General features: G+C 40.6%; 1 protein-coding gene across 2 annotated transcripts; it reads left to right on the plus strand.

The window, feature by feature from the left end:
- Positions 1-8,970: 8,970 nt before the first annotated feature.
- On the plus strand, positions 8,971-25,690 carry LOC121501029 (caspase-1). 2 transcript variants are annotated; one of them, XM_041773144.1, is made up of 11 exons: positions 8,971-9,105; positions 9,697-9,963; positions 11,641-11,703; positions 13,369-13,623; positions 17,133-17,248; positions 18,097-18,270; positions 19,383-19,617; positions 20,423-20,566; positions 21,763-21,872; positions 23,769-23,896; positions 25,591-25,690. In XM_041773144.1, the coding sequence occupies exons 1-10, from the start codon at positions 9,099-9,101 to the stop codon at positions 23,865-23,867; spliced, it is 1,470 nt and encodes a 489-aa protein (XP_041629078.1). In that variant the 5' UTR covers positions 8,971-9,098; the 3' UTR covers positions 23,868-23,896; positions 25,591-25,690. The 2 variants fall into 2 exon arrangements, with proteins under 2 accessions (XP_041629078.1, XP_041629077.1); XM_041773143.1 differs by lacking the exon at positions 13,369-13,623.
- The last annotated feature ends 1,338 nt before the right edge of the window (positions 25,691-27,028 follow it).

Raw genomic sequence — 27,028 nt, forward strand, 5'->3', positions numbered from 1 at the left:
GAAAGAACGAACACTTGGTCAAAAAACGATCATAGGTCACTGAAACAATAAGTTATCTACTTAACCATGGTGACAGTTAAAGATTTTGCAGGCAAATACAGAAAGTTAAATAGGTGAAAAAGCAAACAAAAAACATAAAACCTGCACTTTTCTTAACAGATTTCAACTTTCTTAAAGAGCCAAAGACCTGGTAAAAACATGAAAAATCAACTTGACAAAATCCAGAAATTTTGTTTTCGAGGCATATTATTAAAAAGAAAACAACAAACAAAAAACGTTTGCAATCTCTTATCAAAAGCAGGCCAAGAGTCCAAGAAAACTGTCCTCCTGGAAAGGAAACCAAGTATTAATTTTGTAGCAACCTACATTTGATATTTAAATTCATTTTAATCTTAGCTTGCTTGACTACACATTAAAATTCCTTTTCAAAAAATCCTTTCCCACCAACCTTCTACAGCTTTCACTTTGCACTCAGATTTTCCCCTTTAATACAGTAACTACTATTTCATTATTTTATCTTATTTGGAAGTGATCTAAATATTCAATAAATTTCCATCTTTAATTTAACTTCACAAGGCTCTAAAGTTCTTTACCAAAAGTTTTGGAAAGCCGTATATAAGCACATGTATGAAAAAATTAAATCGTTGCTAAAAAGTTTATCTTTATACTCTTACTCCACTCATAGCCAAATCATTTGCTCTCAGAAATATGTTTAGATTACCCAGGAAAACTTCATGAGACATCAGACAAAATCAGCCATTGTTCTAGTATTTTTGCTGGTAAATTATAACAGGAAACATGAATGTAACTAGTAAATTCAGGTAGAATAAAACTTGAATTAACTGCATTATATTCAATGTTGATAACTCTAAAGACATGACTATTTTAATTAAAACAACAAATGAAATTGACTTTAATTTACCTAAGATTATCCCAGGAAGTGTGAACTTGGAAAACATTTGGGTTAGTTTCTGTGATATCTTTGAGAAAATTTATGAATACTGATTTATAGAAGTGCCTTTGTGTTTAAGACCACTAAAGAGAGCCCTTTTACAAGATGTTGGCAATACTGTCTGGAGGTAGAAAACACCACACATCTATAACACATATTTATAGGAACATATGAACATACAGATAGATAGAAATCGAGATCTCATAGCTTCTGTTTTAAAGTCACTCCATGAACAAAACTCACTCATTATAAAAGTTGGATCTAAATGTGTTTTTCCAGTAGATAGAAAAAGTTATAATTACCTGCCTAGATGGTTAAACCTTTTTCTACTAATATTTGTGGAGAAGACACAAGATCTGGATTTATCCTTGGTAAGTCTGGTTCCAAAAGACCTTTCTCTCTTTTGTTTTTTCTTGATAAAAAGTACCTCCTTCTAATTGGTCTCTCTGCTAAAACCAGATAGATCATTTACATTTCAAAGGCACAGGAGAAAAATAGGAGCCCTTCCTAGAAGGACCTGTGTTCCAGTAAGGCCAGGGTTTTTACAAGGCTTGCAAGCCTTCTGAGATTACATAGGGAAGCTTGGGATTGGTAAAAAATTATTGGTGGATTTTGAATTGTTTCTGGGGCCACACCCCTGGTGCTGCAAAGACGGGAATTGTAAAATAGCAGTCTTACGGTATTTGTTTGTATCTTTTCTCTCTTAAGTTTTTCATTAGACTTTTGCAATAAATATTTCAATGAAAGTATTTTGGAATTATGAAGCCTTTGGAGCCATCTACGTGCCAATTTAATTAAGTATCCCATTCTACCTGTTTGGGAACCCTTGTTTTCAAGGGCACTTCTTAAAGGATCTTATTTAATTTGAGTGTTGCCCGCAACTGGCCTTTGTAATTCTAGGTTACCTTTGGTAAAATTTTTCCATCTTGCTGGATGTTGGCAACTTTCTAGACGATAGTTCTTATGCATAAATAAGCAGGTGTGCGACAAGGATATAAATCACTGCATTATCTTCTCATTGGGGCTTTGGGTTTCTCAGAGCCAAACTAAGACCTAAGAGGGCCATGTCATAGGGCTGGGGACAGGGTATTTTACAGGGTACCTCTTTGGTCTCAAGAAAACCGAAGTTTTCTTGATTGGCAAGTAACTTAGTGCTGGTCTAACCGGTTCCATGACCAACTCGTCCTATCACAATACTCTTGATATGGCAAGTGCTCTAACCGCCTTTAAATGCTGACCTGGTCCAATCAGTGTTTGTGGCTTTATTTTTGGCTTTCAGGATTCCCTTTAGCAGCAAGTGGCCTTTATATAAAATAATACCAGAGGCCTCGCACCGGCCCCAGTCTGGCTAAAATCAAACCCAGTCTGATCCCAGACCACAGAGAGTTCTGAGGTAAGACCCAGACCAGTTCTTACTTCTGACCCCATCCAGTCTTCTGGTAACTATGAGAAATTCTCAGTGTGGACTAAATCAGCAGACTTCAGGAAATGCAGACCACAGACTAAGACTGAGGACAGGACCAAGCCAGGAAACCCTTGTTCAAGGAGACAGAATACAAGTGCAGAAGGTTCCAAGGCGGCACCATGGACCGAACTAAGGGCTGAGGGCTGGCGCTCCGCTAGAGCCTCCTGCTACTCTACCCTGCCCTGGTAACCCTGGGCTACAAAGCCAATTCAAGCTGGAGCTCAGGTACAAAAAGACTAGAGCTCAAACTGACAGGAACTCACCAATGGCCCTTGGAAATGGCAAAAAAGACCGTGAACTTGAAACTTGTTTGTAGGGCACCATGTCTGTGTTTCTCACTGTACCCAAATGCTGACAGAGGTTGGCTTTGGATCCTAACACCGCCACCAAATCTGTTAAAGAAAAAAGTTCAATTGAGTGAATCTGAGGATCTAACTACCTTTATTAAGCAATTCATGAAGCAGATAGCATCCTATCTGGCCAGTGGAGGGGAGCTCTGAGGAGGTGCACAAAATGGAAGGTGTTTATGGGAGGAGGCTCAAGACAGTCATCAGCAAAAGAAAAGAAAGAATTGCTCAAGGCAAGGTCACCTTCCCTAAGGGGGAAGGCCAGGGATCTTCTCAGGTGGACTACCTCAGCTCCCTTTGCGGGGATGGAGAGGGTCCATGTGACAGATCATATCATTGAAGCAGCAAGTTCTTTGCTGACCAGTTAAGACAATATTTCTGAACTTGGTTTAAACTGCAATTAGGTTAGGGGTGAAACCTTAGTTTATTGGCATGTCCTACATAACACTATGTTGGGCCTGTGATTTTCTTTTTAGCAGTTCACAACTTGGCTAACTATGTGGTCAAGAGGCTTAGCTCTCAACCTGTCTTGGCTTTTGACAGGCTTCTTCTCTGAGCTTAATCATCTCTAGCTTCTAGTTGAAAGTGAGAGAACTGTCACTTGAACTGTCAGAGGTCACTGAGGGTTATGCTGATTGGTTATGAGGTTGGGCTGATTTCAATATTGCTATCTCTCAGAGAAGAGGCTGGGGGCCAGAGAGACAGGGGCATAGCTGGCTGTTGGAGCAGTGAGAACACACACAGCATTTACTGGTTCACATTGTGGTCTGTTATGAGCATAGTTTGTGGTGCCCAAAACTATTATAATAGTAACATTAAAAATCACTCATTACAGATCACCATGACAAATATAATTAATAATAATGAAAAAATCTGAAATATTGTGAGAATTAACAAAATGTGACAGAGACACAAGGTGAAAACGGGGAAAATGGTGCCCATGGACTTGCTTGATGCAGGGTTGCCACAGACCCTCAGTTTGCAGAAAACACAATATCTGCAAAGGTAACCAGACAAGATATGCCTCTACTCATCCCAGGGCCTAGTTCTTGTTAAGCACTCAACAAAAAATAGCTATTTTGGAGCCATGTTCATATGACTTTTCTACTCAGGAAACCACATTGGTTCTCCACTACCTGTCACATCAATTTATATTTTAAATTCTTCACTGAGGCTCACTGTTGTACATCCCCACAATCTAGACCTAATCAGTGTCTCAAAACTCACCTCCTCCTGATCCCAAACACCCTTTAATTCAGGCAATTTGTCGCGCGCGCTGGGGGCGACAACCATCCAGGGATGAGGGTAAGGGAATGAGGAAAAGAAAAGAGACATAAACAGAGTGGGAGCGGGAGGGACATATGGCCGGATTCAGCCACAATGCCAACTTTATTTGTGTTACTCACTCTTTTATAGAGCAGGGTTGTATATTAAGCAGGATGTCCTAGGCTTAGATCTTCAAACATGTCTTTTTACAACATATAGCGATAGTATGCGCCCTAGAATAGATAGCCAAGGTATGCGCCCTTAGATAGCAATGGTAAGCGTCCTTGATTCACAAGCCTTTAACAATAAGGGTGAGACAGGTCGCCCACGGTTGGAAGAGTCACAGAGAGCCCTTGCTCAATCCATTAACCCCTTCCTGGCATGCGGCTCCCTACAGCAATTGTGTTTTTCCTTCCTTCTTATGATTCTGGCCTCAGTATTTTGTTTATATTATTCTCCTCATTGGGTGGTTCTGGTCGCACATTTTTACTTTTTGTAGATGATAGATAGATAGGTAGATAGATGATAGATGATAGATAGATAGATAGATAGATAGATAGATAGATAGATGATAGATAGATAGATGATAGACAGATGACAGACAGTAGACTTTAGAGTAAAGCAATCCACTGACACCATGGACTCATGGACTCTGCAATTGAGAAGGACTCTTGTCCACTCTAAGCTTCAGTGTTTTGATCTTTAAAATTAAGCTACTAGTAATAATTTAGCATTCTGAGTGGGTGAAAGAACCTAGTTCAGTACCTAGAACACAGAACTGTGTCTTCTCCCTCCTCCATTGCCAATCCCCAAACCATCCCTCCTGTAGCTATAGGGTATGTCCTGTCAGACTCTGCAGACTTCTTTAATTATTCCAGGTCATATTTAATTGCCTCTCTCCTGATAGCTCGCAGCACTTCTATCTATGCGTTCAATTATTGCTATTCTAGTTCTTCTCAATGCTTACGATTTATCTCTTCAAATGATCTACAGAGACCAATCCTTCTACTCCCCAGAGCAGAGAGGCTGGGAGTAACATGCCACCTGAGCAGGTAAAATGGGAGGAGATCTGTCTTCCCATTCAAGCTCCATGGTGCTTGCTGAGCCTCTGAACCAACTGTTTACTTTGGTCTTATCATTCATAAAATGGAATCCATGCTTATGGAACTTGTCTACTGCACACAATTGCTGTGACAGGCCATGAGATTTAGAAAATAATAGAAGCATTTTCCAAAACAGTTATTTTGACATGACCTACCTTCTGGGATATAGTTCATGATTACTGTTAGATGGGAGGCACTGGGGTCTGATCTGTACTCATGCCATTCCCTCCTGGAAAGTAAGAAAAAAAGCCTTCTCTCCCCATGCAGGTAAGAAAACGGAAGCTTAGAGATGTTAAATAAGTTTTCCAAGGTCTACAGCTGGAAGTTAATCCCAGGGCTGTTGGACCTCAAAGTCCATGATGATAGGATGCAGAAAAGGAAAGGTTTTAGATAAAAAGACTCCTAACTCGGGGAAACCAACTAGGGGTGGTGGAAGGGGAGGAGGGCGGGTGTTGGAGGGGAATGGGTGACGGGCACTGAGGTGGACACTTGATGGGATGAGCACTGGGTGTTTTTCTGTATGTTGGTAAATTGAACACCAATAAAAATTAATTAAAAAAAAGAAAAAAGAAAATAACATTTTATATTTGTTCAGCACTCTTACTGAGATGTATTAATCCTGATGTCCCAACAGCTCTAAAAATATAAAGAACACATGATGGATAAACTGAGGGAGAAGTGGCTAGTGTTGAAAATGGCATGGATGGTATATAAGCACAGGGATCCTCTGCCTTCTGTGTAGGAACTTTCCATATGTACTATTCTTAGAAATGGTAGTGTTGCACAGACAGGCTACCCCAGGCCATTCTGACATGAGGGCTGTTGAATCATTTTGTTCCATTTAAACACTACTTACAATTGGACTGCTACATTAATTTATTTTAAGATGATTTTTTTTCCATGTAAGGCTACTTGCTAGGTACATATTTTGGTCTTCAAACTAATCATCTCTATAAATTATCTCCATTCTGTCTACAAACCCACATTCAACTGTGGGTGACTCTGCTTTGGTCACTAATGGAACCTCTTTTCTTACCACTTTTGACCACTTTGTGAAGGCTTGAGTGCATCCAGATAAAAGGGAAGAAAATCCTTTCCAACCCAAGCTATTGTCATAGCCACTGATTTTAGTTTTCAAAAATCAATGCTGTCATGGTATAATTTACAGGAAATAGAATGTATCCCTTTTAAAGGTACAATTTAGTCATTAATGATAAAGGTGTGTTGTAGTATAAAATCATCCCACTCGGGATGCAGAACACTTCTGTCATGCCAGAAGGTACCCTTGTGCCCTTGACCTCCTCTTCAGGTGATTAGTAATCTGATTTCCATTCCAACTCACTAGATTAGGTTTTCCTATTCTATGACTTTATATAAGTGAAATTGTAAGGTAATCATTCTACCACACATGGCTTCTTTGAAATGCAATGGAAACATAATGTTTTCATCTGTGTTACTGGGTGTGTCAGTAATTTGCTCCTTGTTTACTGCTGAATAGTATTCCAGTGTATGCATGTAGCATGCTTTGTTTATTCATGCATGCATCTATAATGGATATTTGGGATGTTTCCAGTGTTTGATCTCTTCATTTCCGAGGAAACAGTGGGCCCTTGCTGTGGAGTGGCTCTCTGCCCAGCTTCTGGGGATGGATGATTCCAATTCTACATCCCTAGGTGTATTGCCGAGCCTCCTTCCTGTGGTCTGGATACCACCTTAGCAGGCTTACGCTCAGTGGTATGTAGCACTGGCTGGTGGAGAGACTCTTACACAAAATCCTCAAGGTGTTTCAAAATTAAATAAATATAAAAGTAGAAGGGAAGCAAGGCACATTTCTGCTTTCTTCCCTGCAATGTCTCTCTGTGTGGCAAGGAGCAAAAGATGATGCTGCAAAATGTGTGGGGTAAGTAGCTGTGTAAAATCAAATCACCCTGAGAAAAATCTCAGGTTGGAATCTACACAGTGCATTTTATTTTAATTAATAGAAATTTAACACTTATCCTAGAAAACAAGAAGCTAAACTGCCTGACTCACGTGTCAAAAGGCAAGTTCGTTTTTTATTGTACAGGGTTTTAGAACAACAGTAGTACAGCTATGGATAGTTAACATATGTGCACATAGCCACACACCCACACATGCACAGGATACTTTAATAGCTCTGGATCCTTATTCTCTTAAGAGAATAAGGCAATAATCCCAGGAGTGTTTTCAGGATATAAAGAGGTATGAAGGATTAATATCTGCATTTTTTGTTAGTCTCGTTATTAGCCCACCTTCCACCAAGTATAGCTATAAGATAAATTGGCTAGATTGAGTTTGTTTCTGGGACAATCAATTGAATATGTGCTTATAAAAAGCAGTGGCGTCTCTGGGTCTTCTTCCCAGGCTCCTTATTTTGAAGAGTCCTCCATTATTCTACAATCCACTTCTCCAATAAATGTTTGCTGGCACTCCCCACACTCTGACATTCTGAATATCCTGGTTACAGGTTGTTTTTCACATTTGTTTCCTTCTCTAGGATCTGAGACCATGGGAGCGAGGGACTGTTCTGTTTCACTTGAAGCCCTGGCATCTAGAAACAGTGTCAGATGGAGTAGGTCATCCATGTATATTTTGTAAATGAGTGGAGGAGATGCAAGAGGAGTCCCACCAAAAGTACATGTAACTCAACAGGAGGAATAGGCACTGCATGGGGAATATGGTCAGTGGTGCTGAGGTAGCGCTGTGTGGGGATAGACCCCAGGACACTTGTCGACAGCACAGCATGATGTATAGAGACATGGAGTCACTGTATTGTGCACCTGAAACTAATACAATGGTGTCATCTATATACAGATAAGAAAAGTTAAAAAGATAAGCTCAACTGGCTAAGCTGACAATAATTAACCTTCTCTATTTTTCTAGTGTCAAATATCTCTATTTAAAACAATAATACTGCTTATTGTATGCTTACAACATGCCAGGCAGTGTTCTCTGCAGTGTCTACATTTTCACTGACTTAATGCTCAGAACTCTTATGGAATTATTTTACAGGTAGAAGGACCAAAGCTTGAGAAAGTTCAATGTCTTGCCTGAGAATCAATGGTTAAAATGCCATATCAGATATTCTGAATCTGAGCCTGCCTTTTAGTCTTTATGGGGTCCCTAAAAACAGAGCCATCTGACATGGGAGAGCAATAGAAAAGAAAACTTTTGGTGCAGGTGCAAAATGTTCCCATTCCTAAAAGCAGCACAGCTTCACAGAAGCTCAGAGCTGTGGCATGGGGTACAGGACGCAGGCCTTCAGCTTCTGAAATGCTGTAGACCTAACATCTGTTTCCCCCCAGAATCTGGGTGCCAGAAACCTGTTGCCCAAGGGGAAAGCAGTAGGGGGTGAGCTTCTTTGGAAGCTGATTAGATCCGAGGGCAGAACCGAATGAGAGTCTCACCCTTAGAAAAGAGGCTCCAGGCAGACTCTTTGCCTTCTCCAGGATGTGAGGACACAATGGACACAATGGTCTGTCAGCAGCCTGCAATCCAGGGAGGGGCCCACACCACAGCCCCACCAGAGCTGTGATGAGTAGGCCCCTCTCCTTCACAAGCATCGGTCTGGGGTATTTTGTTTTAATGGCCAGAACAAAGATGCCAAAGCAGGAGTGACTTTTCCAGATGACACTTCCTAATTGCTCATGAACGGGAGAGTCAACATGGTGTGAGTTGGACCCTATGTGGACATTCCCACTTCTCACATATTCTCCAATCCTTCACTTCCTACTCTGATGTCACTCAAGTGCCAATAAAGGCAACTTTGGAAAATGCACTCCCAGCGCAGGCTAGGCTTCAGAGAACTGAGTATTTCTTGGTTGGGAAACAGGATGTGTAGGCACCAACTGTGGGTATTTCTCAATCAGTGTACACGCCCTGCTGAAAAGGAAGGTGGAATATGCTTTCGGTTTCATAGCACACATCAAGGCTGACAGAGACAAATCATGGCCGGTGAGTTCTTGCTGTCTATAAGGGCATGTCTTGGGGAAAAGCTGGTTCTGGTTGGCCTTGAGTTATGTGACTGTTCAGGGGAGCAGACATGAGTGCTAGGGCTGAGGAGCAGGCAGGAGGGCAGGGGAAAGGAGAGGGCTTGGGAGCTTTCCACAGCCTGCAGAAAGGTGAGGCTGGGCCAGGAGGGAATGGGCTTTGCTTGTCACTGTTTTGCAATCCTAACTCAATTTGAAAGGCCCTGGTCTGACAGGGGATGCCTAACTGGCACAGGACAGGGACCAAGAGCTCATGTCCCCAAAGGAAATTGGACATAACTGTTCACAACTCTCTGATGCAGAATTGAACACCCGTGGGGCTGTAGGGCTGGTCGGCGTGACCCCTGGTTTCCACATGCAAATGGCAAGAGTGCACATGGTCCTCAGGCTGCGGGGCCAGAGCTGCAGGAACAGAGTGACAGTAGGGTCTCAGGACTCCTGTGCCACCTGCAGAGGGTTGGCCTCCTGACTGCATGTAGAGCAGGTGACTACTTGTTGCTGACCTGAGAGGGAATGAGGCTGTTTTCATGACTTGAGGAATCCTTATCTTCACCAGACAAGGTCCTGAAGGACAAGAGAAGGCAGTTTGTCCGGTCAGTAGACATGGGGACCATCAATGGGTTGCTGGATGAACTCTTTGAGAAAAGAGTGCTGAACCACGAGGAGATGGAGCGAGTGCGGTGTGTACACTCTACAGTTATGGATCAGGCCCGAGTTCTGATTGACAACGTCCTTCGGAAAGGGCCAAATGCATGCCAGATTTTTATTTCTAATATTTGCAATGAGGACATTCACCTGGCACAGACGCTGGGGCTCTCCTCAGGTAAGGATCAGGGGGTCTAACTGCAGTCCAGAGAGAACCATGTCCTTGTGCCCAATGCTGGATTTCCTCCTTGGTTTGTTTAGTTTGCAGACACCTGCCTTGTTCCTGGCTCCAGGGCCCCATTTCTGTACCCCAGCTCTACTGCGTGGTTCCTGTTTCTTTCTTCTACTTTCTGGCCCTTTGGCCTCAGGAGCCTCCTTTGATTAAAATTCATTCTCCATCCTGAATATGTGGTGGCTCCTTTGTAGAAGTTCATGAGGACAGTCTGAAAATCTTCATACTATGTTCTCCACTCAACCTGGCAAAGCCCTCACTCAGTGTCTCTCTTTTTTCATTTATCATATTCCCCCCAAATTAAAGACAATCAATAGCCAAAGACCACATCTTTGCCCCATTCCTCTCCAAGCACAATCCTGGAGCCCTGGAGGCACTTGTCCAACCCACTGAGAAACTCTCAAGCTGTCACATGATGCTCTTTGTCAGGGCTGTCATGGCTTTGTCTCTCCCTCTTCCATCTGCCAATTTTTCTATGTCCATAGATTATGACAATGAGATGTAGTATCTGGATGCACTTGAAGGGGAGAGACCTTCCTAAAAGAAAGTTCTTGGTCATAAGAAGACCTATTGCGGATGCCATAGATAGGCCTCCTCTAGAAAATGTTCTTGAATTCACTTCTGGTTAATTTATTGCAGCAGTCTTGATGGAAAGGATGGGCCAAACTGTGGTATGCTGCCTTTGGCTTGAAGCTTTGACTCCCCTCCATGTAGAGAAGGGAAATGGACCATATTTTGTCTATGGATATCCTGTCTTCAATAAGTACTGTGAAATGAAGATTCGGGAGTATTTCTCATTTGTTAGCTTATGCCAATTCCAGAGGCTTCCAGAATAAACTTCTTGGGTTTTGTCATACTGAGATCCTCATAAAACAAGAAACAAATTGATTCCATTTTTGCCCTTAAAACTGGCAATCATAAAAGTGATCCAGGAGGATCTATTGAAAGTTTTGAGTAACTCTATGCAACTAAACACTGTAACTGTGGCTTCCCATTGTTTTTCTCTTCTGTGTGAGGCTTCTTCCACCTAGTAGGGCAAGGGTGAAGGTCAGGGGTCTTGGCACATGTGTAATGAGACCAGGCCGTTTGTAGGATGGAGGAGTAACATACTGATTAGGGCCCGTGGATGATTGTGGGGACAGTTTGCATTTGTATCTTGGCTTGACCACCTTCCTGTCCCATGACACTTGGGAAACTGACTTATCACTGCTGAGGGTGGACCAGGTGGGCCACCTCACCCTCATTCTCTGCTGTCATAAGTCTTAACAGAGCTTAAGTGCACATGTGGCACGCACCTGTTAGGCAGTAGTGTTCATCCCAGGAGCCACCTTGAAACATGAGAATTAAGAGACCTTTTGGTTCCATGTATGATGCTGTCTCAATTCCCCTTCATCATAGAAAGCAGAAATAAGGAGACTTACAGATACTCCTTTGCTTTGCCTCCAGTGTGAAAGTTCAATTACTCAGGCATAGTCACTTTGGCTTCCCTGTGATAGCTGTAATGCTAAGCTAACTGTACCTTGAACAGGCCTGCAGGTGTGTTCAGGAGGGTTGTCCAATACAGCAGGCGGGATTCTTCAGAGATGATAAGTGACTATTTTAATGTCCTGAATCTTTGCTCAGGTTCACCATCTGGAAATGATCATACCAAACCAGACTCTCAAGTAGAAGTTCCTTCTTTACCAGGTAATGGTATTTTCCAAATAAGAACATTTTTTTGAACTTCATCTTTTTTGACATTAATTCTAGGTTCACGGGATGACCCCACGGTGAGAGGGCAATGGGTTATTCTCATGGATTGCTCCTATGTCTTTTTCTCTTAATCTATGTGTTATAGCAGAGGCCATCCCTGCAGCTTTACTACCATGTTCATACTCACAAATCTAAATGTGCCCCAAACCTGACCACCCACTTTAACACCACACTCACTATTCTAGTGTCTTCTAAACATATGCACTCATGTCTTCCTTAGAGAGTTTTATCTCTATGTACCAGAGAGCTGAGGTTATCATCATTCCCCTACCTTGCTTCTTCTCCATTTTTCCCCTGTCTTCGTTAATGGTACCACTATTACCCAGTTATTCAAACCAGATATCTGGATTATCTTGGGGTTTCTTTTCCCTCACTTCCAACATTCAAGCAGTGGCCAAGTTTACTGATTGATTCCTCTTTCAGATCCAGATCCTTCTTTCCACTTCTATTTTTTCCTACTATATTTCAGAATCCCTACTCTTACAGTGGCCTATGATTCTTCCAGCCATAACTCTTACTATACTTTTCTTGTCATTAAAAAAATAAATAAATCTATCATTTTCCCCCACTGAACTTTAATCTTTATGGGGAAATGAGACATATCTGAATTATTCATAGGTAAGTTCCCATCACAGTGGTTGTTGACTCAGTATGCGTGCAATAAATGTTTGTTAAAATATTATTTAACTGAATAATTTCATCAAAATTGCTAGTATCTAGGCCATGTGAAAAATATTTAACACATACCAACTGTGTTATAGATCTTGCTCTATGGACTGTTCAGAGAGTAATGGACAAACAAGGTTCCTGCCTTTATTCATCTTATAAAGATACACAAATATGAAAGATTAGGTATTTAAGAATTCCCACCATCAAATTAAAGCTAGCCAAAAATTGGGGGTAAAAATGACACTTATATAACCATATCAGCTAAGATGATATGGAATGCTATCCCAGATAGTAGTAAATTAACCAAGTGTCAAGTTAATCTACCTTACTGAAAGAACTCTAGATGTACTAATTCATGTATTCATTAGTTTATGCATTCAACAAATATGTAAGTGGACCAAGTATTTTAAGCACAAAGATATGGGAATGAGATGTGGGTACAAAGATATGAATTCAAAGACATCATACTTTCACCAAGAAAATTAAATACAGGCAAAAGAAAAGATCCTACAGTCTAGTGGGAAAAATGTACAGTTCTAGGCAACAGCATGGACTTTCTTTGGAACATGTATTAAAAATAGGACCGTCATCATCACTATGAGAAAGAGAAATAGGGAAGAAGTAGGAGGCCAGGAAGTTAGCATTAGGCCTAGTGTCACAGAAGAAAGATGAGAAGCTCCTCCCAAAAATCGTAAGTGGGGATGAATCATTAAACACAGCCAAAAAAAAAAAAAAAAAAAAAAAAAACACAGCCCAGTGTGAACAGGATGGGCCAAGAGAACTCCATGCGTACGAGAGAGGACATATTTTACAGGGCAGATGGTGAAAGAGAAGGTGTTTTCAGGGGTATTTCCCATAATGGGGAAATTGCTAGAGACGGCAAAACTTACGTAGTACCCATAGTTGAAGGAGTCTTTGTATTTCTGACAGAAGACAAACACGACAAAAATCCATTTAAGATTTTGGAAACTGTGGGCAAAGAACTCATTACTGATGTTTTGCATGGCTTGTTGGAAAAAGATATCCTGAAATTGGAGGATGCAGAAAAGAAAACATTTTATGATGCCAAACCTGAAGACAAGCCCTGGGTCATTCTGAACTCTGTGAGACAGAAACGCCAGGAGGCAGGTCAAGCCCTTGTCCATACTTTCTTTAATACGGACAAATATTCCACCAGTGTAGAAGGTAAACTGAAAGCACTTACAATGGGTGTCTCAAATTTTCCAGAAATTACTTAACTCCAAGGTCCCTCTAGGATCCTCCATAATCCCACCATCCTTCCAGTACTAAAGTATAATTTTGACTAACTCTTTCATCATCTTTTGAGAGTCCACCTTGTCTTTTATAGAAGGAGATCCAATTTCCAATTAGCTAAGAAGCTGAGTCCTCGTGCTTATATTGCTCACAGAAAGAGCTGACAATGCAAACTATGCAGTAAGGCATACCCACATGTGAGTCCAGGTTCTATCACTATGGATGCTCTATGATTTCATTTTAGCTTCCTAACCTCCCTGAGCATCAGTTTCAGCATCTGTGAAATGGTCACAATTTTGGCAACTTCTTCACAGGGTAGGTACATCGTGGCAGGCACAGGCTAACAACCTCTAAGACAGTAGGAGCTCTTACCCAGAATTCTCCTCTGGGCTCCAGATATACTTAGCACCAGAGGCACATTCAACATTTTTGCCCCAATACTCCACTGACATCACAAAACTACATCTACAGAGTTAAACGCTTAATTCCTCCCATCAGATTTGTTCTGCTTCTAATCTCTTTATATCATATTAAGAAGGACTACATGCCACCAAGCTTCTTCATCCAGAGCACAAGTGTTCTCTTCATGAGTGAATAGTAGCTCTCAGCACAGTGCCCGCCACCACAGGCATGTAATAAATATAGGATAAATACGACAGTGGAAGGACAGGCATGCAGCAAATATTAGTTATCATAATTATTATGATAAACCTTTCTAGGGCTTATGTATTTCTGTAAGTTACGAAATATGGTCAGGGGCACACCTGTAAAGTGTCCAATCTATTAAAACATTTTAAAACTTCTGACCTAGATTAAATTCTAAGTATTACTAAGGCATAAATATATATACTCTTGCCTAAGTTCATCAGTGACAGACTTAATTCACTGTAGAAGTTAACCTCAAAACCCAGCCCTGAGATCTCAGAGTTTATTAATAATAACAATAGCAATAATAAACAAAAGGCAACTGTAGGGACCTCACTATAGCATATATGCTTTTTCAAAAAGTTCTACATGGAGAAGGGATACTCTGTCCAGCCGGGCATACATACTAATCTGATGGGTGTTCAGTACCGTGGCCTAAGCTGTGTTCTCATTAATATTTAAGTTTGTCCTTACGCAGTTTTATTACTTTCTCTTAAATCTGAGGTAGAATGGGAACAATTTGGATTAAAAAATTTTCAGAGATAATTCAGCAAATGGGAATCAAAACTGAAGTCATGGGAGCTTCAAAATAATTTCAGCAACCCCAGGAATCACAATGAGCATCAAACTGAGATAACAGCGGGCCATTGACAGAGTCTGGCAGTCAGAAGGCAGGTGGAGGTCCTCTCACCATGTGTCCAGTGGCTCCCTGGGCTCTCTCTGCACACAAGATCTCTGGAGGAATCCCAGGGCACCTGCAAGCAGGGAAGCTGGATGAGCTGGGCTACTGGTGTACGTAAAGACCTTGACCTGGCCTTCTGGACACGGATATGATTCTGATTTATTTCATTTAACAAACTCCTATATGTGCATGCTATGTGACAGTCACTTAGTCTGAGGAGTAACTACTCAGATTCCTACTTGCCAAGGAAGACGGCTTGGTCTTACCATGTACAAGTCTCTTCCTTTTCGTGTCAGTTTAAGGGGCTTCCTGCATATTTCATTAAGTAACAGATAAGACAAACATTAACATTTCTATCTAAACTCCTAATTCTCTCATTTATTTCTGTGTGCTGCCAGGTGAACCGAACCCTCTTTGGGCAGCAAGCTGCCCTGTAATATTTATTATGTTGTAATGAAAGGATTCATTTTCATGCTTACTATTAAATGTGAGATAGAAATCCTATCTAACCCCCAATTTTATCTGCAAACATGGTATCTGTACACAGATAGAAAATGGTCATTAGGAGCTGATGTTTATTAAGTTAGAGTGTTCACCAAACCTGGACACAACCTGGAAACAGAGGAGACTTTTGAAGCGAAAACATATCTTCTGATCAGAGACTAACTAGCCCAGGACCCTGGATGTCCTCACATTGTAAAATGTTCTGGAATACAAAGAAAGAGCATGGGTCTCTTTTTAAGAAATGTCTCAAAACTTGGTTTCCTTCATCTCCAGAAGTCAGGTTCTTAGCATTCAGTTTAGAAAGACATTTTTTAAAAATGTTATTTAAAAATGAATGGTAACAAATGAGTAAAATAGGGAAAAAAATATAAAATACAAAAACTGAAAAGTTTATACAGGATAACATTGCTTTTCTCACTTAGATAAAAGAAAACCAGAGGAGTCTTGGTTGGTTTGTGTCACTGAACACAAAGGTTAATTCCTTTCATGAACAAAATCCTTGTTATATTAGCTCTTGGCAAACTGCTAAATTCTTTTTATGAATTCCTCTTCCTCATTTCTCCAAGGGCAGGCTCAGAGCTTTCCAAGCTTCTCACGCAATCTCAGTTAAGTGAAGTCATGAAGGGTCAGAGAGTTCTCCAATTCTCTAGGGATTAGGTCAGGGTGAGTTAGAGACAAACTTCTCCAAGTTGGAAGAGGTATTTCTTCATATTTGGAAACGTGGGTTGAAAACTTAGTACCAATTGTTTCACACTTTGGGGAAAGGAGACCCGGGGCATGTGAGAATCCCTGACAGACAACTGTCCCTTTGACCTTGGATGCAGGATATCATTTCTCCTTTAAGTTGCAACTCTGTTAGGAGCCACTGCAGCCTATCTCCTCTGCAAAGGTCAAGTGTACCAGCTGAGAAATACCTGGATGGTATACAATTCAAATTTTTGTGATGTGTCTGGTTTGTGCGTGTATGTCTATATGCACTGTATGAAATAGGAGTGGACTCAGGATTGTACGATGTCCTACAGGGTAGCTGTTGGCCACACCGGGCTACTCAGGGCTTGAGTTGTGATTAGAATACATGTTGAGAGGATGCGATTTCAGATATATCATGCAAAAATATATTAGTAATATTAACTAATTTCACCTGCTTCCTTTTAGTTTTTTAACAAGGACATTTTGAATTGCATATGTGGATCAATTATATTTCTAAGGGATAGCAGTTCAATAACATTAACCTAGGATGTTCTTGCTCAGAGACAATGGAAAGTCCACATGGATGAGTGAGGACTCAAGAGTAAAACCATTGGAAAAATCTAACTTTCTGCTGAATATGTAAAAGCTAAATTTGACCCCAAATCATCAAAGTGTTTTCCTAAAAATTATCAGAAATCTACTCTTGCATTTTCGGGTAGATCTGCTTTGTCTACTAACCGTCTTCCCCTTCTTCCCTACTCAAAATACATTTCCTCACATTAGAGGTTAAATACAATTATAACCCCTACATGTTGAAAAATCTTCTTCCCATGACTTCCCTTTTCTGTCAATATTCTTAAGAGATAATTTGATCACAAAGGCAGGTATCCTAATTTCTATACCACAATATATCCCACAGCCTTCGTGGAAAACATGCCTGGGCCAAACATTCCTGACTCAGAAGAATCTACAGATACTCTCAAGCTTTGTCCTCCTGAAACATTTGTGAAAATGTATAAAGAGAAGGCTGAAGAGGTGCTGTGCTCCATCCATGAAATTGAGAATAAGAGAGAAACAACTGCTTTCACTATCTACATGATTTCTTAAAGCACTAATTGCAAAGTTGGGGAGCAAAGACAGTGGTAATCTTACCCATTGATGCCCTGAGCAAGGAAGAAATCATGTGGCCTCACACAGACTTTGATTCTCTTTCAACCCCATGATAAATACAGATCTCTCATTTTGTTCATTTATTTGTTGTTGAATCTATTTGTGATTTATGGCAATTTTAGTTGTAGTCATAGAAGAAAAATGTTTATAAGAGACTATGACTGAGTAATAATTGTTTGCAATCTAGTTGAAAAGCCTAGATGTAAAGTGTATTTTTAAAATACAATTAAAGCCTGCATAGCATTGTATGTTGATATGTTTAAAAAAAAAAAAACAGTGCCAAAATAATAATGTCACCAAAGAAAAAGGATCATTGATGTATTTATTTTTGGCTGGAGCCAGTGTCAAGTGTCTCCTGGCTTTTACGAAACTGGATTTGAATCTTGAATGCTAAGAAAGATTTGACCAGGTAGAGAAGAGAGAAGAGGAGACAGTAGGAAACATTCTAGTCTCCTTAAGATTCTTAAGTAACCATTCCAGCGACATACTGGGTCCTGTTCTGGGCTCTTAAGAGATAACTTACTTCCAATTTGTACTTCTTGCTACTGCCAACTCAATCCATCATCAAGAGTTGGGGGGGCAATGTCTTCTGGTACAGGACAGGGGACAGGGCAGCTAAACGAGTCCTTAGCACAGTAACAATGACTGGTAGATGAGGGTTTAAAAGGAGATTTAGGTAAATCCAACTCACTGTCTATATCCATTTCCTGTAGATCTACCCAATAAAGGAGAGAAAGGATCGTACTCGTCTGGCTCTCATCATATGCAATATAGAGTTTGATCATCTTTCTCCCAGGAATGGAGCTGAACTTGACATTGCAGGAATGGAGAGTCTGCTGGAGGGCCTGGGCTACAGTGTAGATGTGAAACGGAAACTCACTGCTAAGGTAGGAGACCCTGATGTGCCCCAAACATGTATATATTCAACACGCATCCTACTACTAACATGTTAGCTTTAGCATATTAGGCAAATACTTTGATATTTGGCCGTGTGTGTGTGTGTGTGTGTGTGTGTGTTTAAGAAATGAAAGTAAGAGATGGGGAAAATCTGTGTCTCTTTTGAGCCTTAATATCCTCAGTTCCATAACTAGACAAGGTGATTGGCATGTGTATTTAGATAATCCTTAGTTCCAAAGTGGGATGATAAGAACTCAGCCCCACATTCTCCAGAAAACTCTAGAGTAATGTTTATTTAGTAGGAGTGTACTCATCACATAAGGACTGAGTCCCCACTTTGTCCCAGGCCTCTTCCTAGTGTTGGGCATAGGTCTGTACACACAATGGGAAGCACCCAGTTGCAGTGCTATAGGCTTGTTTGGTGCAGGATAATTGTACCATACGCCAAGCAGAAAATTTCACAGATTTGGTGTGTCTCTGTAAGAGTAGAAAGAACATTTAAAGTAAGTGAAAAGAGAAAGGAAAAATGAAATATGAGAGTGAACTAGTGAGTGGGGAGCAATGATGTTAGATGGGATGGTCAAAAGAGACTTGTTTGGGGAGTTAACACAGGAGCAGGCACATGACTATAGGGAGCAAGACAGCTCTGGAAAGTTATGGATGAACTACATTCCAGGCAGGAGGACCAGAAGGAGGAAATCTGAATGGAATGGGAAACCTGAGCAGGGTGACCAGAGCCCAGGGGAGGATGAGGCAGGGTGAGAGAGAAATATTCGTACATCAGAAGTTTAACTTTATTCTAAGCACACTGGGAAGAGTTTTACAAGGCTAGTGGCAGGAAGTATTTATGACCCAAGGCTTTTGTCAAGTAATGAAAGGAAAGATAGAAATGAAGAGGAAAAATGGAGAGTTTATATACTGTCACCTGGAGCAGAAAGTTCAACCCACTGCTCCATTATAGAAAGAAAAATCAAAAGACATTAGGGAGCAAACACTGCATGAAGGCATAGCAAGTGCAATCTTAAACTGCTGGTGATAAGCAGGAGGTGAGACCAACTGAAATGCTTGTCATATCAAACTAAGACCTGGTGGTCTTTTGCAGGGTATGGAATCAGTGCTACGGGAATTTGCCGCCCGCCCAGAGCATAAGTCCTCAGACAGCACATTCTTGGTGTTAATGTCTCACGGCATCCTGAATGGAATCTGTGGGACCGCACACAGCGTGGAAAATCCAGATGTACTAGCTTATGACACCATCTTCCAGATTTTCAACAACCGTCACTGCCTCAACCTCAAGGACAAACCGAAGGTCATCATCATCCAGGCCTGCAGAGGTGGTGAGTTCTGAGATAGAAACCCCAAAGGCCATGAAGGTGTCTGCAGAGAACTGCGCTGAGTGCTTTGTTTCTAGAGATGATCTTGGAGTCCATTCAGTGCAAATAAACTGGACTGAATTCAGGAAACACTAGTGCCTAGCGGGCTGGTATCACAAGCATTTGTCCTGTCAGCTAACACATTTCTGTTCAACTTAATCCAGGGTAAGTGGTGAAGAAGACTACCAGAATCCCTAAATCAAAGTGAAACACAAATATTCAGATCTTAGAACAAAATGACTTTAATGATGGTTTTCCTTATTCATGCTTTACAGTCATTTTGACAATCTCTGGCTTGAGAATAATTTTCTTTGAAAGTGAGCATATTATGTAAGAGCACCATGCTTTTCTCTCAGGCATGTTGAATGGGAAATGAGTAGGAAAGTGAGGGAACTTGGGATGGCAGTCAAAAACAATTCTTTTATCCTGACTTTCAATTGTCCTTGAGCTTTGTTGGAGCAATGTTTGGGGGAGAAGGAAACAAAAATAATTTAACTAAAACATTTAAGTGTGCTCCCTGAGATGAAGCAAATAAGCCTTTAATTTCTATGCTCTTCCTAGCAAATGGCTTCTTCTAGTTTTATGATGTTATCATTGTTAATCAACACATGGCTGTAGGGACCCCAGAGAAAGGCAGAGTGCTGTGTGTGTGTGTGTGTGTGTGTGTGTGTGTGAAACTGGTGAGAATAAATTCTTAAAAACAAAGAAGGGGGCAATTCTACTAGTCATACTGAGAGATACAGTGTGTAGAAAATTGATGTCTCCATAGAAAATCCTGGGGAACTGTGGGTCAGCGACTCTCCAAAAGCCTCGACAGACAGCTGGACACATCAACCTCTGATGCTTGAGAGCGATGCCATTCACAAGGTCCACGTGGAGAAGGACTTCATTGCTTTCTGCTCCTCAACCCCACGTATGTGCCTCTCCATTGCGTACAGGGATTTGTGGGCCTGGGGACACCACTGAATGATTCTAGAAAATCAAGATAGCCTCTGTGCAGCCAGGATCCTAAGTGAATTTTAAGTGTTGTCAATCTATTTTAAATCTTATCTAGTCTGTTCTATGGAGACAAATATTCTTTTTTTCCCTTAATTTCTAAAACTGTGCTTTTATTATAAGTGTTGTGCTTTACAGTAAAAGGTACACCAAACATTAAAACAATCTAATGCAAGGAACCCCCTTTACAATATGCCATTTTAAAACAGGTGATTGATTCTTTTCTATTAAATCATTCAACATTCTGAGAAGAGTTCTTAGATCCTGGGACTGGCTGCCCTCTCTCAAATGATCAAGTGCAAGGTTTTTGCTCCATACTATCCACCTGATGTTGTCTGGAGTGTTGCCATTGGATGCCTCAGCAGGAAGTAGACACCCCTTTAACAGAAGTAGAAAATGATCCTAAGGGGCTTATTAAAACTACTAACAGTATAGCAGTGTTTAGTTCTTGATTTCCATATAATCATCTAAAGAAGTCTTACATTTGGGTATCTATAATTTGCTAATTTTTATCTTTAGTCTTTTTAATCCACTCTATGCAATTAGGATTGACTTACAAAATGCTATGCATATTTACCATGTATGAATTGATGAGTTTGGAGATGAGTATATATCTGTGGAACTATCACCACAATCCATGCCATAAACATATCCATCTCCCCCAAAAGTTTCCTTTGGGTCTGTTCATCTATTTTGTTTGTTATATCATGAAAGACAGCACCGCACACAATCTGTAAATGGCCACCTGTGTAAACACGGGGACATTCTTGAATCCTTCTGAACTTCTAGTTTTTCCTCTGTAAAATGGGATAATTCCAGTTATCTCTCAGCCTCTTTTGAAAGCCAAGCAGATGAACATAGGGCACAGAGTAAAAAGTCAGTCAGTGCTAAGTAGACAGTGCAATTGCTATGCCATCTTCTGAAGTTTTGATGAGCTGCCCGTCATGTGGACCTCTGTTAATTTGTTTGTTTCCTCTTTGTGGAAAATGAGTTAATGTAAGGTTATAAGTGCTTCTCCTAAACACATTCAGATAATTACTAAGCTATGCTTTAGGAAAAACTGTAAATAAAATAAGGCCACAGCCCCAAGCTTACCACTTCCTGTCTTCATAGATAATGTGTCCTGGAGACATATCACAAAGGGATCTCTTTTCATTGCACAACTCATCACATGCTTCCAAAAATATTCCTGGTGCTGTCACCTAGAAGGGGTATTCCGGAAGGTAAGCTTGTCTTTCCTTTTCTAATCATTTGTTTGTTCAGGAAGGCTTTGCCAGGTGACAATGGCAAACTGTGTAAGGCAAACACAAGTAGAGTGGGACCTGGTTTCTGTCATCTAGGTATTTAAAACCTGATGTAGAAAAAAATGTCAATGCACTGTAGCAGGAGATAAAAATATTATCAAAAAATATATAAAATATAAGCTGTGTGTCATGGGGTATAAGTTCTTAAATTTCAAAGAGTGGGAGGTTTTTGCATTAGTTTTCGTTGTTTGCTTTATTAAATAAATATAGACTAGGTGGTAAGTTGTAGGCTCTATCCTGGTGACAAAGGGGTGAATGAGATACATAAGACTACATAGCACATACATGTTTATGAGACAGATGGTCACTGAACAAGTAGGCCAACAAACAATGTGTGATTACAGGTTATGATAGGGTCTGTAAAGAAAGAGACTGACCACATGTGGAAGTGAAGACAGGAGAAGACATTCTGTGTCCAGCTCTGAACACTCTTTAGTCCCTCCTCCTTCCTAGTTTTCTTTCCTCTGAAGCTCTCTCCTCCATGCACTAAGTATATGTATTTATATGTTCATTTTTCATCTGTATTTACTCACTCAAATGTGAATTTACAAAGGCAGGAATTTGCTAAATATCTCAACGTTCAAGCACATAGGAATTACTATTCATTGAATAAATACATAGATATGCCCCCTTTTTCATGGAGCAAGGGATTGGTATTAAGAATGTGGAAAAATATGGTTGTGTTTTTATTCAAAAACACAGAGAGAGGCAGCCCGGGTGGCTCAGCGGTTTAGCGCCGCCTTCAGCCCAGGGCCTGATCCTGGAGCCCCAGGATCGAGTTCCCACATCGGGCTCCCTGCATGGAGCCTGCTTCTCCCTCTGCCTGTGTCCCTGCCTCTGTGTGTGTGTGTGTGTCTCTCATGAATAAATAGAAAATCTTAAAAACACACACACACACACACACACACACAGAGAACAGTTGCACTTTTCTGGAAAAAGAAGGCTATACCACTAGTAAATTGGAGAAGACAGCAGAGTGACATGCGTTGGGGTCTCTGTGAATAGGAACTCAGGAAGATAAGTCCTGTTGAATGAATAGGATTTTGACATTGCACTTGGAAGGGATTTCCAGGAAAGGCTAGAAATAATTCATCTAGGTTAAGTAGGATTTCATTGATCAGTCTGTGGCAAAAGACTTCAGGTCAGCTGGTGGTGGGGACGTGAAAGTTGGTCAGTGTTATGTATTTAAGAACAAAATTCCGGGATTTGAGTCTCTTTGAATTGAGGACTTAGCCCTGGTGGACATAGAAAGTTGAGAATTCTCAAGATCCAGTTCTCATGAACAGACCTGTTCATGGAACAGGGGAACATGGAACAAGGGAAAATTGATCATCAAATCTATAGATCAGAAACAAAACAGGAAATGGAGTTTGAAAGGGTTTGGATTAGACATAAAGTGTTTGAGATAAAGAGCATATTCTGACATGGACATCACTTTTTTAAAAGAGTTTTTATTTATTTATTCATGAGAGACACACACACAGAGAGAGAGAGAGAGAGAGAGAGAAGCAGAGACACAGGCAGAGAGAGAAGCAGGCTCCATGCAGGGAGCCCGACGTGGGACACGATACCAGATTTCCAGGATTATACCCCAGGCCAAAGTCAGCACTAAACCGCTGAGCCACCAGGGCTGCCCATGGGGCATCACTTTTAAGAAGTAGGACAGCAGTGGCAGAGAGTTTGAGTGTCCATTGGGCTGGATCCATCAACCTTAGAAGCACTCTGCATTCCCAGAATTTTCTGGCTCATAGTGGAAAATCTTTTCTGAGAATTCATAAGAGGCATGTCTCATCTAGCCCATCTTTTTGTTTTTAGGTACAACAATCATTTGAAAAACCAGATGTGAAAGCCCAGATGCCAACCATTGAACGAGTATCCATGACAAGATATTTCTATCTCTTCCCTGGCAATTGAAAAGAATAAGTATCAAGAGCTGTTAGCAGGTGAAGTAAATGGGAAAGTAATATTGGTGGTGAGGCCCAATGGCCAAATGGCAGCTGACAGCTTAGGTGGTCACATTAGTGTTTCTTGTTGATATACTTTAGCAATTAGCTGCTATTTTCACTCTGCTTATGTGCATCCGGATCCTATATTCACCTCCACAATCAACCCTTCAGTGAGGTAAATGAAACCAAGAGAGAAGTAATAAATGTGAAGGACACAGGGTAGCAATTATTAAAACAGAAATGTCCTCATCCCTCCATTATTACTTATATTCACCTCTCGCATTCTCTCCCGGCCTGCCCTCTCACATGCCAAGTTACCACATATTACCTCCGATCCCCAAAACACAGAAAACAGAGGGGTTGATCATGGAGAAAGAAGGACTTTGGTCCTCTAAATACATGCACTACATCATGTCTGTGAGCTACCATCACCAGACAGCATAAAACCTACCTTGTACAGGGGCAGACTCTGGTTCTGCACTGTTCTCACAGTGTGGATCTCAGAACACTATGAGTGTGTGTTCACATTTGCACATACTGCTCAGAAACTCCTTTAGTATCCATCTTAACACTTATTATTGTTATTATTATTTTTGGTCAAAATATTTTAGAATGAGTATATCAAGGTTAGATCCCACAACTATTTTACTCACTCGGAGCAGCTTTATATCACTCTAAATCACTCATAAGCAATTATGAGTCTCCCTCTTAGAAACATAATTTAAATTCTATTTAATAGTGAGGTTTATCTCAGTAGTTTAAATATGTGCCCATGCCATCTCCTACCCTGGGTTTCTAACACATAGATTGCATAATTGCTCAAATATTTCAGTATAACAGCTTTTAAGGCCGAATTAGTCCAATAGAACAACACTTGGGGATTGAGTCACTTATGGGACAAGCACATCAAGCACATACTATGTTCTAGGTTCTTTTCTAGGTACCGGTACCAGGGAACAAAATAAGTGGAGTCCTTGCTCTGAGAAAGCCCACACACGAGTGAGGGGAGACAGACTCTAACCACACAAGAAAATCTATCCTGGGTCAGGAAGGGACAAGAGCTGCAAAAAATAAAGGAGAAAAAGAATAAAAAATAAGAGGCTAAAGAGACACACAAAGTGGATATTGTTGTGCCACAGATAGATTATTCAGGCAAAATTTCCTCCAAGTGATAAAATGGTGAAGTCAGAACAAAGAGTAGACATACTGGCGGGGGGTGGGAGGTAATCTTGTAGTACCTATGAGGGGAAATGTGTCCCAGCTCAGGGAATAGTAAATACAATCACCCTGAGGCAGAGACATGTCTCATATGTTTACAGAAGTGCAACAAGGGTGTAGCCTGGAGGAGAATGAAATTGGGAAAAATGGCAGACAAAATCAGAAAAGTGGTAGGAAACCTGATCACATGGACCTTAGTGGTCACATGGTAAAGACTTTAAATTTTTTATCCCCAGTGAGACAGAATCTTTTAAGTGCTTTTGCACAGAGAAATGATATAATCTAGTAACTGAGGTTTTGCAAAGGTCCCCTGGAGTATTTTTTGGCAAACAGACTATAAGGGTCACAAATATAAACCAAAGGAAATGGCAAAATGCACCTGGAGAAGGATGGCAAAGGAATCATGACAAGGGATGGACTGAAGGCTTCCAGGGATTACTATCTTGACATTCTGCTCTCTTTCTCTCCTTCAGGCAATCATGGGCAGTCCAGCTCTTCTTGACCAACTTCAAAAAATACCTTTGCTACCAGAGCATACTCATGTAACCTTTCGTATTTCAATAAAAACAAAAGCAAATGAACTGTGTCCTTTACGTCCTTTAATAGAGAATATGATTTCAGCTAAAATGTGACAGAATGGAAGTGGCATGGAAGAAGCTAGCCGGACTTTCCAGCCTTGTGACTCATACAGCGTCAGCACTTCTGGCTGAACATAACAGGCCATGACTTGCCCTCAGCAAAGGGTGACAGGAGAATGTCCCTATCTGGAGACAAGAATTGTAAACTGGTTAGATCCTCATTTATATACTTATCAAACCCTGGACCCATAGGATGATCTAGAGAAGTCTTCTAATTTATTATTTAACCAACATTATAGGTTGACCTCATTTTTTTCCTTCAGTAAACTATGATTTCAGCAAATTAATATATCTGTCCAAACACAGTTAGCAGGTGATTGCTCTGGACTTGCTCTGGATTATGAGCTATTAACCACTGTGCTGTGTTACCTCTTCAAAGCAAGAAAGGACTAAAATTGTAGGGATTCTGAATTGTAGGAATTAACAGAATTTTTAACTGCTAGGGTTAACTCACACTACAAAGATTCATGACAGTTTTATTTCTGGACTTTGCCTTCCCATGTAGACATATAAGTCACATCACAAAGATCCAAAAATACATAGCACAGATGCCTTATTCTCTGACTACTGAGTGGTAATATTAGAAAGCCAATAACAGAAAGACTACCTTGCAACTGCATGTAGTTCAAAATGGGGATACGGGGGCATCCTGGGTGGCTCGGCGGTTTCGCACTGCCTTCAGCCTAGGGCAGGATCCTGGAGACCCGGCATCGAATCCCACGTCGGGCTCCTGAATGGAGACTGCTTCTCCCTCTGCCTGTGTCTCTGCCTCTCTCTCTCTCTCTCTCTTTCATAAATAAAAAAAATATTTTTTAAAAAATGGAGATACACACATACACACAAGCACATACATATTCTATATACACATGCACAGAACTAAGTGTACATATACACACATACAAAAACAAGGAAGAAAAAACAAATGAACTAAGCATTCAACTTAAGGAGTCAGAAAAATACTAAACCAATACATAAAGAGAAGTAAGTAGATAATACAAATGAATAAGAATGCATGAATGAAATGGTAATGAAACAAAGGACTGAGCAGGTCACTGAAGCAAATGCTGGCCCTTTAAAAGAACTAATGAAATTGCAGGCATTCAGCAAGACAGAATGTGAGAAAACAGAATTAGCACAAAAACAATATCTGAGATTAAAAGGTACAGTGAATAGAGTTAAGAATAAATACAGGGGAGAAAAGTTAGAGAATATCATACATAACACAGAGGAAATATACAGAAAATTTTCTAGAAAAGGCAAATTAATAAAATTT

This window comes from Vulpes lagopus, chromosome 10 (assembly GCF_018345385.1).
Source record: "Vulpes lagopus strain Blue_001 chromosome 10, ASM1834538v1, whole genome shotgun sequence".
Classification (NCBI taxonomy): Eukaryota; Metazoa; Chordata; class Mammalia; order Carnivora; family Canidae; genus Vulpes; species Vulpes lagopus.

Coding starts and splice junctions, on each gene's coding strand:
- LOC121501029 (XM_041773144.1), top strand. Junction 9,964..11,640: donor GACGCTGGGGCTCTCCTCAG/GTAAGGATCAGG, acceptor ATCTTTGCTCAG/GTTCACCATCTGGAAATGAT. Junction 11,704..13,368: donor AGAAGTTCCTTCTTTACCAG/GTAATGGTATTT, acceptor TATTTCTGACAG/AAGACAAACACGACAAAAAT.